We start from the raw sequence: 15,074 nt of genomic DNA, 5'->3' as shown, positions 1-15,074 counted from the left end.
CAGGATGATGCATGGGTTGCAGTCCTGTGGATGTGTTTACATTCCTGAGCTCCCAAAAAGATATCATAAGATTTTCAGTTATGAAATAATCAGTATATATGTCACTTACAGTAAAAAGAGGAGGTTCTTTAGGATGTGGATGAAAGCCTTTCTGTGTACAGGTTGAGATCTCCTCAATGCCGTAGTCAGTCATTCTGAAGTAGCAAGTTCTACCATACAAGTGCACAAATGTCCTAACCATTAGTGTTCAACATAAGCAACTCTGCTGTGTTGTACTTTTCACAAATGTTGAGTGTGCATATACTACACAGCAGTTTTACAATGTCATAAGTGCAAAGTATTAAGTGGTCTAGACCTTCAACCCTGTTATATGAAGAGGAAACATTAAAGGGGTCATATCATGAAAAACTATTTTCCTTGCTCTTTTGAATGAAAGAGCTGCTATGTTAGTCCCTCCCCAAATCATTTATTGAAGTTAAGTTGCAAAAATTAAAAAATAGGGCTTTAAAATGGAGAAAATAATTCCCAATTGTTTGTTGTTGACATCACAGCCCATGCCTCCAATCAAACTCTAAAGTACATATTTATAATATTATTGATGTAATTATCTTTATTTAATATTAGATTAATGTTATCAATATTCATAAATGCAATGTTTTATTTTAAGGACATTTTTGTTTACTTTTCAAGCATGACCCATTGAGAACCACTGATTTAGATATAGTCATGTTATGATGTCACAACCATGAGCACATTAAAGGAATATTCTGGGTTCAATACAAGTTAAGCTCAATCGACAGCATTTATTGCATAATGCTGATTACCAGAAACATTTCATTCGACTTGTCCCTCCTTGTCTTTAAAAAAAGCAAAAATCTGGGTAACAGTGAAGCACTTACAATAGAAGTGAATGGGGCCAAGCCGTAAATGTTAAAATACTCACTATTTCTAAAGTATAACCACAATATTTAAACAATATGCTTGTAAACATGATTTTAGTGTGATAAAAGCATTTACTAACCTTTTCTTTGTAAAGTTATAGTCATGACGATGTAATGTGAACAAACTCTAAAATGACTGTAAAAATGACAATTTAAACAACTTTACAGCTCAAATAATACAGAAGTTTTAACAGAAGAATTAATGTAAGTGCCTTTATAAAATAATAAGCTTCACATTTCTGCCTTTAAACCCTCCAGAACTTGGCCCCATTCACTTCCATTGTATGTTCTTCACTGTAACCTCGATTTTTCGCTCTTGTTTTTTTTTTTTTAAAGAAAAGGATGGTCCAACGAGTCTAAATTAATTTTGTGGTAATCAACATTATGCCACAAATGCTGTCATTAAGTTATTTTTTTACTTGTACTGAATCTGGAATATTCCTTTAAATATATGACCGCCCCAAACAGAGGTCATTTGCATATCTAAGTGTTAAAGGTACAGTAACAAAAACATTCTGTTGAAAAACTCAATTACGACTGTTTCGGTGCAAGAAACCTTTAATAACATTATAAGAGGCTGTATAAAATTTGAACATATAGCCAATAAATAATAGATATATATATCAATTTGATCTTCTACATAATGAAACATTCTTATTAAAGTGAGTACGCTATAAACAGAGCAATAACATTCAGTGTACTGACTGAATGGAAGAAACATTGTGAAACAAAGTTAACATATCAAACCTATAAACTCATTTTATTTGATTTGAGAAAAATTAAACCCGTTAAATTGTTTTCTGTGGTTGTGTAGTTCATACTTTAGGCTGTAATCTCACTCGTAGTCTGTTTTTTCTTTATTCCACAATCTTCATCAGATTCTGGGTGTGTCAGCAGGTCATGGTTGACTGATAAAACCGTCCTAAACCTACTTACTGTCTATAACCCAGTTAAAAAAGGTTTCGCAATTTCGAAATCATTATTGTGTTCACCTGATTTATTACATATTACTACAAAGAATTAATTTTAAAATAGTACGTGTGTATTAAAATGGTTATAAAATTTATTCAAATAATATTTCTGAAATAATGTGGATTTTATTAATAGACTTTTAAAAATAGTTTTGCCAATTTATTAAGATTTATGCATTTCAATTTCATAACAAATGTCCAAATAATTGAACTGCATAATCTTTAACTAAATTAAATGCACAAAACTTAAATAAATTCAAGTTTTATTTTATTTAATTTTGTTAAAGATTACGCAATTAAATTTGATGGAAATGTGTTATGAAATTGAAATGTGTAAATCTTAGAAATAAGTTAATATATATATATATATATATATAATATTTTTTTTTTTTTTTTTTTTTTTGGAGTGTAGTCATAATATAGACATTTTATAATATATAATATTATTATCAAATATTCATGTATCAATTTAAAATTTTATTTTAATTATGTAATTATTATTTTTACTTAATATTAATAAAAATATATTTTTGTAAATTGTTTGCTTTTTAAGCAAGACCTGCTAGCAACCACTGATTTAGAAATCATCATGGTCTGATGTCACAACAATGAGCATATTAACATATGACCACCCATAACAGAGGTCATTTACATATAGTGTTAAAGGCACAGTAACAAAAACAGCATGTTTTAGAGATGTGAAAATTATACTAAAAAAAAAACAAAAAAAAAAACTTTTTTTTAAAAAGGTAAATTAGTGCAGAAACCTTACATAATGTTTATAACAATATAAGTAGCCAAAAAATATGTGGAGTATTCAGTCTCTGATGGAATAGAATATATACATAGCCCTATGTATACTAATATATATATATATATATATATATATATATATATATATATATATATATATATATATATATATATATATATACACACACACACACACACACACACACACACACACAGTACTGTGCAAAAGTTTTAGGCACTTAAGATGTTTCACAAAAGCATTTGTCTTAAGATGGTTATTTATATCTTCAGCTTTAGTGTGTCAATAGGAAATATAAACTGTATACTTCCAAACATACTTTTTGCAAAAAGATTAGAACAGAAGAACAGGGAGCCCTGCAACAGATGTCATGGCCCCCACAAGAGCCCCCCACTGAACATCGAGTCAGTCTGAGATTACATAAAGAGACAGAAGCAATTGAGACAACCTAAATAAATAGAAGAACTGTAGCGAATTCTCCAAAAAGCTTGGAACATCATATCTGCCAACAACCAAGAAAAACTGTGTCCAGGTGTACCTAGGAGAATTGGTGCTGTTTTAAAGGAAAAGGTGGCCACACAAATATTGATTTAGCTTTTTTTATGTTTACTGGACTTTGTATGATGTTAACTGATAAATGAAAACTATTTATGTCATTAATTTTGAAGACATCCTCACTATGCAACATTTTTCACAAGTGCCTAAAACTTTTGCACAGTACTGTATATATACAGTATATCTCAGAAAAGCAAAAATAAAATAATAATTATTATTATTTAAGATACACCAGGTTTTAAAGCAGTGACATGTATGGGGACAGACACATACAATGGTCTCCAAAAGTCTGACACCACGTTCAATATTTTGAATAATTTAAAACAGAAAAGTTATGTAAAATGAAGAAATTTTACGATTATGCATGATTTCTAGGTCAATTATGAAGTATAAGCAAATTTGTGACACTGACCATGTTAACTAATTTGCACAAAGCTCAGATTTCCTTGCTTTCAATGAATCACACGATTCATTTGACAGTATTCAAATGACCAAGTCAGGTTTTATCAGATAAACAAGGCTGATGCTATAAAAGCGACTAGTCGGAGGTCAAATTCAAACCTTTATTCCATTTCTCTTCACTGTAGAATATTACTTGTGAAAAAGTAGCAATAGAGGTAAAACATAGACCACAGTAGACAGGCAAGTAAAATCCCCTTCAAAAAATGTAACCCACATAATTCAAAATAGGTCCAGCATTTCAAGAAAAGTGGTTATGTGCAAAGCCACTAGTCATTTCTTGAATTATCATCACACACATGCACAACAGAACATGGCATAAAACAAATTAAAAACGGAATAAAACAGTATAAATCTCTCATTTCATGGCACAGTCTCGAATTTGGCACAGCAAACATGTCTCTTGCTCGATTTGTCTACACCAAAACCATTCTTCTTTACTGCTGCAACTATCAGACTCTTATATAAATCCTTTTATTGGCAGCATTCTTCATGCTTTCAAACAAATACGCTTTTTGTAACGACAGCTGGGGGACGATGGAGCTCAACACTTTCAGGCTGTACCTTTAAATACTGTATTAATTATATATACACAGGTCAGCTTTTTGCACCCCAATAGTCTGGTGGAACCAGAGAAATATACGAAAAACTAAATAGGTGTAAAGGCAGTGTGAATGTGTACTGCTGTCCTAGCGACCATGGTTCAAATCCCATCCGATTTCCTATTTCCTTTAATACTACTTAAAATAATAGATAAAATGAATATAAATGTTGATTTCACCACATTCTCACTGTCGGAGAGTGCAGAGAAGTGTTTGATCTGGAGGCGGGTGTGCAGAACATTAATCATGTGGAAACATTAAAGCTTGAAAAAGCCTACCACTCGTTTCCTCATCGGCACAGGTAGAAAGTGCAATTCACATGCCCTATAAATGTGTGATCAACTTCAATCATTAACGTCCTTATGACCTCATCTTTCAGTTAAGACTTCAATCAGCAACCCGTTATTATTCAAAACTTCATAATGACAACCATGCCTGCAACAACTCATTCATTTCCCAACATCTTTCATGTCTGCAAGTACTTTCAAAAATATACATATTGTTTATTTCTATTAGACAATTAGTTTAGTAATAAATCTGAGTAAAAAAACCTAAAAACAAAAAAACTTTTGAATTGAAAAACAGGCCACTGATTCAAACAAACACTAACTACTGTATGAAGTAAATGTTTGTATTTGTCTCACTTTGATCTTGATTGAAGATCATGAAACCCTGGTAATTTGGAGAACTACAACAGACTTTGTTTCTAACATACCTGACTGCAGTGACATGCAATGTACAGTTAAGGATTTGTCATTATTAAGATTATTTTGGTGAGTTAAGTGACAACTGCCAAACAATCGTGATGTATGCCTCATAATCGATCATTTAAGTTTCAATGTCACAGTCAATATATTTTGATTCGTCCACCACCTACAGGGCAATCAAAGGAACATCTGGGACCTCCTCACTGCAAAACAGACACAAAAAAATTATAACAATATAAACAAATAGTTCACCCCAAAATGAAAATTCTCTCATCATTTACTCACCCTCATGCCATCCCAGATGTGTATGACTTTCTTTATTCAGCAGAACACAAATGAAGATTTTTAGAAGAATATTTCAGCTCTGTAGGTCCATACAATGCAAGTGAATGGTGACCAGAACTTTGAAGCTCCAAAAAGCCCATAAAGGCCACATAAAACTAATCCATGCGACTCCAGTGGTTTAATCCATATCTTCTGAAGTGATATGATAGATGTGGGTGAGAAACAGATCAATATTTAAGTATTTTTTTTACTATAAATCTCCACTTTCACATTCTTTTGTTATTTGACTATTCACATTATTTGTGCATATCACCACCTACTGGTTGGGCTAGTCAAAGGTGGTGATTTATGGTAAAAAAGGACTTAAATGTTAAATGATCTGTTACATAAATGTAACATTCATTCATTCACACTTATCATATCACTTCTGAAGACATGGCTTAAACCACTGGAGTCACATGGATTACTTTTATGCTGCCTTTATGTGCTTTTTTGAGCTTCAAAATTTTGGCCACCATTCACTTGCACTGTATGGACCTACAGAGATCTGAAAATCTTCATTTGTGTTCAGCAGAAGAAAGAAAGTCAAACACATCTGGGATGGCATGAAGGTGAGTAAATGATGAGAGAATTTTCATTTTTGAGTGAACTATCCCTTTAAGTGTTTAAGTGGCAGTTATCACACAACACATTGTCTTAAGGCAACATAAGTATGTGGACACCCAAACATGTGTACCAGTTGAAATTGAATTTCAAAACCACAGGTATTATTAGGGAGTTGGCTATGGATTGCAAAAGTAAAATGGGTTGTGAATGGAGTTTAGTGTCGACTATAAAAGAGCAGAGTTCACTCCATAATTTTTAATAACCATTTAAGGAAACAAATCAAATGTACGTGCCATTGAATTCCACATCTTTCTTGGGACTGAACAGTGCAATCTGTGTAAAGCCACTCTGCATTAGTAAAATGTACACATGTCCTGTGATGATGTGTATTGCTACTTACAAGGTGCTCGAGTTTTTGGTAATCTGATGTTTTGGGTCTCCGCGTGCCTCTTGATCTCCGGCCCTCAACGAAAAATGCGATGATCTGTAAGAGAAGGTACAAAAGAGTGAAAAGTCATTGAATGTTCATTGAAGGTATAGTTCTTCAAAAAATGAAAATTCTGTTGAAAATTTACTCACCCTCATATTGTTTTAAACCTGTATGCTGTTTTTTCAGTGGAACACAAAAGAAGATATTTTGAAAAATCTTCATCCAGCTCTTTTTCATATATTGTCAGTTCATAGTGACCATAGCTGTCTAAAGGACAATAAAACACCGTAAAAGTAGTCCATATAGCAAAATATTACTTTAGAAGACTTATGAACAACTTTCATGGTGATTTTATGGTAGTTTTCCTCTCAAGTTTGACCACTGTGGTGATCACTATGGAGTTCTATGATCAATGTGGAAAAGAGCTGTGTGAAAATTCTTCAAAATCTTCTCATTTTGTTTCACAGAAGAAAGTCAAATGGGTTTGGATTTGGAACAACAAGTGGCGAGTAATTATAAAAATAATAATAATATAATTTTGGGATGAACTATTCCCTTAATAATGGAACATTCCGAGTTCAATACAAGTTAAGATCAATCAAAAGCATTTGTGGCTTAATGTTGATTACCAAACATGTATACATATATATATTTTCGACTCACCCCACATTTATTAAAAAAGGCGGTTACAGAAAGGCACTTACAATGGAAGTGAATGGACATTAAACGTTAAAATACACACCGTTTCAAAAGTAGCTAAAAGACGTAAATATTATACCAGGGATGTGCCGATATGATATTTTTTGCCTGATACCGATTTCAACATAAAAATTATAGGCCGATATGGGTACCGATTTTTTTCCACTTACCTTATTTAGTCATAAGATCACTACTTAAGAATTATGTACAAAGAAGTACAAAAGCTTTTTTACTGTTCTGACAATAAATAATTTCCTTTGAACATGGATTGGATCTGTTGAATACATGATAGGTCAAAAACAAAAAGAGAGCCAACAATGAAAGATAAAAAAAGAAGAAAAAAAAATAGTGTGTGTGTGCATATATATACACTATATTGCCAAAAGTATTCGCTCACCCATCCAAATAATTGAATTCAGGTGTTCCAATCACTTCCATGGCCACAGGTGTATAAAATGAAGCACCTAGGCATGCAGACTGCTTCTACAAACATTTGTGAAAGAATGGGCCACTCTCAGGAGCTCAGTGAATTCCAGCGTGGTGCTGTGATAGGATGCCACCTGTGCAACAAGTCCAGTCGTGAAATTTCCTCACTACTAAATATTCCACAGTCAACTGTCAGTGGTATTATAACAAAGTGGAAGCGATTGGGAATGACAGCAACTCAGCCACGAAGTGGTAGGCCACGTAAAATGACAGAGCGGGGTCAGCGGATGCTGAGGCGCATAGTGCGCAGAGGTCGCCAACTTTCTGCAGAGTCAATCACTACAGACCTCCAAAGTTCATGTGGCCTTCAGATTAGCTCAAGAACAGTGCGTAGAGAGCTTCATGGAATGGGTTTCCATGGCCGAGCAGCTGCATCCAAGCCATACATCACCAAGTGCAATGCAAAGTGTCGGATGTAGTGGTGTAAAGCACGCCACCACTGGACTCTAGAGCAGTGGAGACGCGTTCTCTGGAGTTACGAATCACGCTTCTCCATCTGGCAATCTGATGGACGAGTCTGGGTTTGGCGGTTGCCAGGAGAACGGTACTTGTCTGACCGCATTGTGCCGACTGTGAAGTTTGGTGGAGGGGGATTATGGTGTGGGGTTGTTTTTCAGGAGCTGGGCATGGCCCCTTAGTTCCAGTGAAAGGAACTCTGAATGCTTCAGCATACCAAGAGATTTTGGACAATTCCATGCTCCCAACTTTGTGGGAACAGTTTGGGGATGGCCCCTTCCTGTTCCAACATGACTGCGCACCAGTGCACAAAGCAAGGTCCATAAAGACATGGATGAGCGAGTTTGGTGTGGAAGAACTTGACTGGCCTGCACAGAGTCCTGACCTCAACCCGATAGAGCACCTTTGGGATGAATTAGAGCGAAGACTGCGAGCCAGGCCTTCTCGTCCAACATCAGTGTCTGACCTCACAAATGCGCTTCTGGAAGAATGGTCAAACATTCCCATAAACACACTCCTAAACCTTGTGGAAAGCCTTCCCAGAATAGTTGAAGCTGTTATAGCTGCAAAGGGTGGGCCGACATCATATTAAACCCTATGGATTAAGAATGGGATGTCACTTAAGTTCATATGTGTCTAAAGGCAGGTGAGCGAATACTTTTGGCAATATAGTGTATATATATATATATATATATATAAACAAAATATGATAAGATGATTGATATGAAAAAAGTTATTCTGCACTTCTGTTTTCGCAGTTTTAAACAACAGAACATTTTACACGTATGTACTGTATACACCGATCAGCCACAACATTAAAACCACCTGCCTAATATTGTGTAGGCCCCCTCGTGCTGCCAAAACAGCGCCAACCCGCATCTCAAAATAGCATTCGGAGATGATCTTCTCTTCTCTGTAACTGCTGATCTCAAACCAACCCATCTGGCACCAACAATCATGCCACGGTCCAAATCACTGTGATCATCGTATGAATTTATACAGATACTAGAACGGAACCTTTTTTTTCTTTTCGTATTTATTATTATTTTATTTTTTATTAATTTACTTATGTATTTCTTTTTTGGGGGGGGGTGGGCGGGTTAACTGTGTAAACTGTGTTATGGGTCTGTTTCAGTTTAAAAATAACACAAATATAAATATGAAAATACAAAAACCGCACTGGAGAACACAATAAATGGAATGGATTGGACAGTTTGGGCTGTTCCGGACTGTACCGGCCCAATTTAACCCCTGGGTGTGGGTGAGAAACAGATAACATTCACATTCTTCTTCTTGTGTTTTTGGTGATTCACATTCTTCATGCATATCACCCCCTATTGTGCAGGGAGAAGAATTTCAAGCAAAAAAGTACTTAGATATTGATCTGTTTCTCACCACACCTATCATATCACTTCTGAAGACATGGATTTAACCGCTGGTGTCGTATGGATTACTTTTATGCTGCCTTTATGTGCTTTTTGGAGAGTCAAATTTTTTGGCGCATTGTATAGACCTACAGAGCTGAAATATTCTTCTAAAAACCATAATTTGTGTTCAGCAGAATAAAGAAAGTCACACATCTGGGATGGCATGAGGGTGAGTAAATGATGAGAGAATTTTCAGTTTTGGGTGAAAATGTTACTACTTCTGTTAAAACTCATGTATTATTTGAGTTGTAAAGTTGTTTAAATCATCATTTTTATGGTCATTTTAGGGTTTGTTGACATTACATCGTCATGGCAATGAAGTCATAAAATTGGCTATAACTTCACACAGAAAAGGTTAGTAAGTGATTTTATCACACTAAAATCATGTTAACACACATATTTTTACATCTTGTGGCTGTAGTGAGTATTTTATTTAAACAGTATTTAAACAGTGAGTATTTTAACAAATAAATTGGCCCCCATTCAATTCCATTGTAAGTGCCTCACTGTAACCCAGATTTTTTTTTTAAGAAAAAGAGGGACAAGGCACAATTAATCTTTGTGATAATTAATATTATGCTACAAATGCTGTTAATTGAGCTTAACTTGTATAGAACCCAGATCTTTCTTTTAAGTACCATTTCAACATGCATCATCAGCTCTAAAATGGTCAAACATTAATGGGTGTTTGTTCCAAAATGCAATGGACACAGTTCCCCAAAAGGTTCTGCTGTTGGTTATTTCCTGACATCTATAAAACAAAACAAATGCTTTCTGACAGCCTGCATCCATCGATTGTCTACAGTATTTTGGGGGGAAAGCACACATACAGACAGACTAACCCACCTTGCGCTTGTTGTGATTGGCAATGTAGAGCACGGCCACCAGTATAACAGCAGAGACGAGGTAGGCAAAGAAATGGCTGTTCTCTGGGGCCTCCTCTAGCTGAAGATTGTCTTTCGTTTTAGTTTTCTTGTCAACTGTTTCAATCTCTGATTTTCGGTCAACAACAGAGTCCTGAGGATTTGAATCATAATTACCAATTTCACCATCATCATCATCGCCATCCTCCTCATCCTCAATCTCATCCTCAGTATCTGCAAGTGGTGAAGTAGCTTTTTGGTCTGGTTCTTTAGTCTCAGTTTCTGCTTCTCCAACTTCTTGCTCCTCTTCGGATTTCTGAATGGTGCTCATCTGATGATCCTTTGCTTCACTGCCTGTAGGGTTCTTTGGAGTGGTTGGATTTTGATTATCTGTAGCTCCATTATTTGATTCCTTTGGACCATCTACAGAAGTTTCGGACTTGGTTTTCTCATCACCTTTACCATCTACAGAAGTTTCGGATTTGGTTTTCTCATCACCTTTACCATCTACAGAAGTTTCGGACTTGGTTTTCTCATCACCTTTACCATCTACAGAAGTTTCGGATTTGGTTTTCTCATCACCTTTACCATCTACAGAAGTTTCGGACTTGGTTTTCTCATCACCTTTACCATCTACAGAAGTTTCGGACTTGGTTTTCTCATCACCTTTACCATCTACAGAAGTTTCGGACTTGGTTTTCTCATCACCTTTACCATCTACAGAAGTTTCGGATTTGGTTTTCTCATCACCTTTACCATCTTCAGAAGTATCGGATTTGGTTTTCTCATCACCTTTACCATCTTCAGAAGTATCGGATTTGGTTTTCTCATCACCTTTACCATCTACAGAAGTTTCGGATTTGGTTTTCTCATCACCTTTACCATCTACAGAAGTATCGGATTTGGTTTTCTCATCACCTTTACCATCTACAGAAGTTTCGGATTTGGTTTTCTCATCACCTTTACCATCTACAGAAGTATCGGATTTGGTTTTCTCATCACCTTTACCATCTTCAGAAGTATCGGATTTGGTTTTCTCATCACCTTTACCATCTACAGAAGTTTCGGATTTGGTTTTCTCATCACCTTTACCATCTACAGAAGTATCGGATTTGGTTTTCTCATCATCCTGTTTATCTGTGTTTTCATCGTTTGAGTTCACTGAATCAGCTTTGTTCTTTGAAGGCATTTCCTTTGTTTTGCTGCCTTCATTATTGTCAAAAGAATTTCTAGTTTCTTTTATATATTTTTCAGTGTCACTCTTCTTGAAGTTGTCTTCCGGGGCTTTAACTTCTTCAGTCTTACTTGCTACTGCAGTCTGTGGACTAGTTATCTTCTCTTCTTTGGAATTTTTATCTTTTTTACTGGGAGGCTCTTTATCATTTTTTTCCAGCAATGGAAATGTACCAGCTGGAAAAATACCAAAAAACAGGACACCAAAATAAAAGTTTGGACCACAACACATATTCTAGCTTATCGGCAGCTCATAAGAATATGGATTGTTGACATACTGCGGTTTGACATGCTACATTCCATTTAAAACTATTTTAAACAGCGTTTTTCGAAGTGTTGTATAATTATATGCAAAGCTTTCATGACCATATTAAGAGACTACATAGAATATTTGCACTTAAATGAAGGTTTTTAAAAGAATATTTCAGCTCTGTAGGTCCATACAATGCAAGTGAATGGTGACCAAAACCTTTAAGCTCAAAAAGCACATAAAGGCAGCATAAACGTTATCCATATGCCTCTAGTGGTTTATTTCATGTCTTCTGAAGCGATCTAATCTATTTTTGGTGAAAACAGACCAAAATATAACTCCTTTTTCACAGTACATCTTGCCATTGCAGTCTCTAGTGCTTGATGCATGCGCGGAACGCTAGATGGCGCTAGGGATTGTAATTTAGCTTAAAATCATAATCAGCAAGGAGACTGCTTATGTCAAGAATAATAGTGAAAAAGGAGTTACATTTTGGTCTGTTCTCACCAAAATACATTAGATCGCTTCAGAGCATATGGATTTAACCATTGGAGTACTATGGATTACTTTTATGCTGACTTTATGTGGTTTTTGTAGCTTCAAAGTTTTGGACTCTGTTGACATGCATTGTATAGACCTACAGAGTTAAAATATTCTTCTAGAAATCTTTGCTTGTGTTCTGCAGAAGAATAAAAGTCATACACATCTGGGATGGCATGAGGGTGAATAAATTATAAGAGAATTTTCACTATTCCTTTAACTTTTATAAATGGTGGAAAAACTTAAAAGTGGTGACCAACAACAGGACATATGATACTCTTTCCCTTACACATTCATATAAATGTATAGCTAAACTCATGAGGTATATTAACTGATATATAATATTATATATTACAGATCAGTGTGTAGATTTTTTTTTTTTTTTTTTTTTTTATTCATGGTAATGTTATGCGTCAGCCACGGTGGATTTCACAATAAGACATTACTGCAACGTGTAAACAATGGCGATCAGAAGCTAGCTTGCCCCAAAGCTACTTGCCAAACATTGCGAAGAGGTTGCGTTCTGGTTGAATAGCTAACATGTAAAGTAATAGCACAGATATCCTTTTCATATATATATATATATATATATATATATATATATATATATATATATATATATATATATATATATATATATGTATGACGATGAGCGCAAGGAACCACAAGTAAATACATCACGAGCTTTAATTATGTAAACGCGCGCGCGCGCGCACATAACCTTCCAAAATCCTGCACCAGTTGACTGTATAACTACAGAGATACTTGACTTACCCTGAGACACGCAGATCAAAACAATACAAAGCGCTGTGAACCGCATCGTGGCTTTACACAGTGCTACAGTGGTAAGATACGGCTGAAACAGGACCTATGCTCCGATTTAGATTGAAATTCTGACAGCAAGCCAAGACAACGATTCCGGTAACTTCCGTGTTTACGCAACGAGCAGAATGGTTGGAGATAAAATGCGGACTGCATTACTCTGGATTGCCCCGTATATGGCGCTGCGCTCGCGACGAGAGAAAGGTGTCATCCGTTGTTTCTGGCAGGCTGTTCTGCTTTACAGGCTTCATATGACCAGGATTAGGGTGGGGGCGGGGTTGGGGCATCTGCTGCCTGTCAGGAAAAAACCGTATGAATGTACAATGGGCCACTGCGCGAGACTTACTGTAAATCTCTGCAGAACAAGAACTGGCTTTTCCCAATCAGTGGGCGTTTTCAAACCATTGAGATTCCCTACTTTCATTGGTTAATTTAGAAACGCCCATCCCGGGTTGAAAACATCCACAGATTTGAAAACACCCATTACTGTTCTGCAGAGACCTATACTTTCACTGCACTTAAGTTCAGAAGTGGGCGGAGTTTCGTGTCTAAAGTGGGTGGGGCTTAAATGCCTGAAACTCAGAACTGGGTGGAGTTAAAAAATATTTAAATCTCAGAACCAGGCGGAGTTTACCAGGCTGCCAAATCTAAAATTGTTGGTCCGGCAGATGAATTTTCGACGCTTCCACTCTGCGAAATGTATCTTTAAAAAAAAAAAATTATGTAAATAATATAAAGAAAGAGAGAGAGAGAAATAAATGTTACCTCTAGACATAAATGTTAACTTTAAAATGAAATATTACAATTCATACTAAACTTTAAATATAGGCTAATTTTGAATAAATTTAAAAGAAAAAAGGCATAACTGGATTTCAATAAATCAATTTGCGTACTAGCTAATTGCTTAGTTCTGTTAATATTTATACAACATTCACATGTAATAGTAGTATAGGCCAAGTCGATATTAGTTTTATATTTAAGATGAATTATAAATGTATCATAAATGTGTTAACAAACGCCACATGGTGCAATATCTCAAACAATTGTTTGAGCCAAATGTCTAAAAATTGGACAGTCAGTTGCAGAGAATACTAATTCAAATTATTTTATAGTAGCCCACACTTATTACACACTATAGTACACTTTGTAATTATATATACAATGACATGAATCATTATAGGTAAAAGTTTGTATAATAAAAGACAAAAATATGTCTGTCTGTCTGTCTATCTGTCTATGTCTATCTATCATCTAATTAAATATTCATGCATATATTAATATTAATATTCAAGTAAAAACAATTGTATTAATAATTAATAATAATAATAATGCATTTTTAATTGTGCTTGATATAAAAGCATAAAGACAAATATTATAAAAGAACAGAAGCGCTGGGAGAGCAAAAAAAGTACATCCCCTCAAATAAAAAATACAATTATCAAATCATTAAAAAAAGACAAATATATAGGAAAATTAAATATTAAAATCTAAATACAAAACCTTTTTTTCTTCTTCTTTTTTTTTTTCTTTTGCTAGGTCAAAAAGGAGGATATATTAAATCAAATGAGGATATAATCAATCTAATGTTAAATCTAATTGTCAATTCCGAAGAAAGTACAAAGAAAATAATAGTATTCCACCGTAAAAACTGGTGCTTGTTGATGATTGAGAATTGCAAGTAGATTCGGGACTGTAGAGGGCGTTATAAGACCAAGAAAATATCAACGGTTCGGAGCACTATTTAACACCAGTTCAGTGTTTCACAAATACAGTTCTCTGACTTAGTCTCTTTCTCTCTCTCTTTTTTTTCTCTAAGAGACATTATTAAGACCCTAGATGTATTAAAGTGTGCAAAACTGTACTGCTTAAAAAATCTAAATGTGACATATCAGGAAGTCTTCATTCATTGCTAAAATGAACACAGTGTTTTAAATTGGAAACTCAAGAGTCTCTAGAGACTCAATCTAGCT

The 15,074-nt window shown here is 34.9% G+C and overlaps 1 protein-coding gene across 50 annotated transcripts; it reads right to left on the bottom strand.

The window, feature by feature from the left end:
- Nucleotides 1–1,481: 1,481 nt before the first annotated feature.
- LOC127424111 (trans-Golgi network integral membrane protein 2-like) lies at nt 1,482–13,332 on the bottom strand. 50 transcript variants are annotated; one of them, XM_051668982.1, is made up of 7 exons: nt 13,057–13,332; nt 11,304–11,669; nt 11,220–11,261; nt 11,136–11,177; nt 10,243–11,093; nt 6,299–6,382; nt 1,482–5,210 (listed from the first exon to the last, which is right to left on the bottom strand). In XM_051668982.1, exons 1-7 carry the CDS (start codon nt 13,100–13,102, stop codon nt 5,208–5,210), a joined length of 1,434 nt encoding a protein of 477 aa, XP_051524942.1. In that variant the 5' UTR covers nt 13,103–13,332; the 3' UTR covers nt 1,482–5,207. The 50 variants fall into 50 exon arrangements, with proteins under 50 accessions (XP_051524942.1, XP_051524966.1, XP_051524971.1 ...); XM_051669006.1 differs by having other exon boundaries at nt 10,243–10,799; nt 10,842–10,883; nt 11,052–11,093; nt 11,136–11,669; nt 13,057–13,331; XM_051669011.1 differs by lacking the exon at nt 11,136–11,177 and adding an exon at nt 11,094–11,135 and having other exon boundaries at nt 10,243–10,757; nt 10,968–11,009; nt 11,178–11,669; nt 13,057–13,331.
- Between the last annotated feature and the right edge of the window lie 1,742 nt (nt 13,333–15,074).

Source organism: Myxocyprinus asiaticus, chromosome 33 (assembly GCF_019703515.2).
Source record: "Myxocyprinus asiaticus isolate MX2 ecotype Aquarium Trade chromosome 33, UBuf_Myxa_2, whole genome shotgun sequence".
NCBI classification, from domain to species: domain Eukaryota; kingdom Metazoa; phylum Chordata; class Actinopteri; order Cypriniformes; family Catostomidae; genus Myxocyprinus; species Myxocyprinus asiaticus.
The sequence above is the reverse complement of the archived record's forward strand: the minus strand, read 5'-3'. Positions and strand labels throughout refer to the sequence as shown.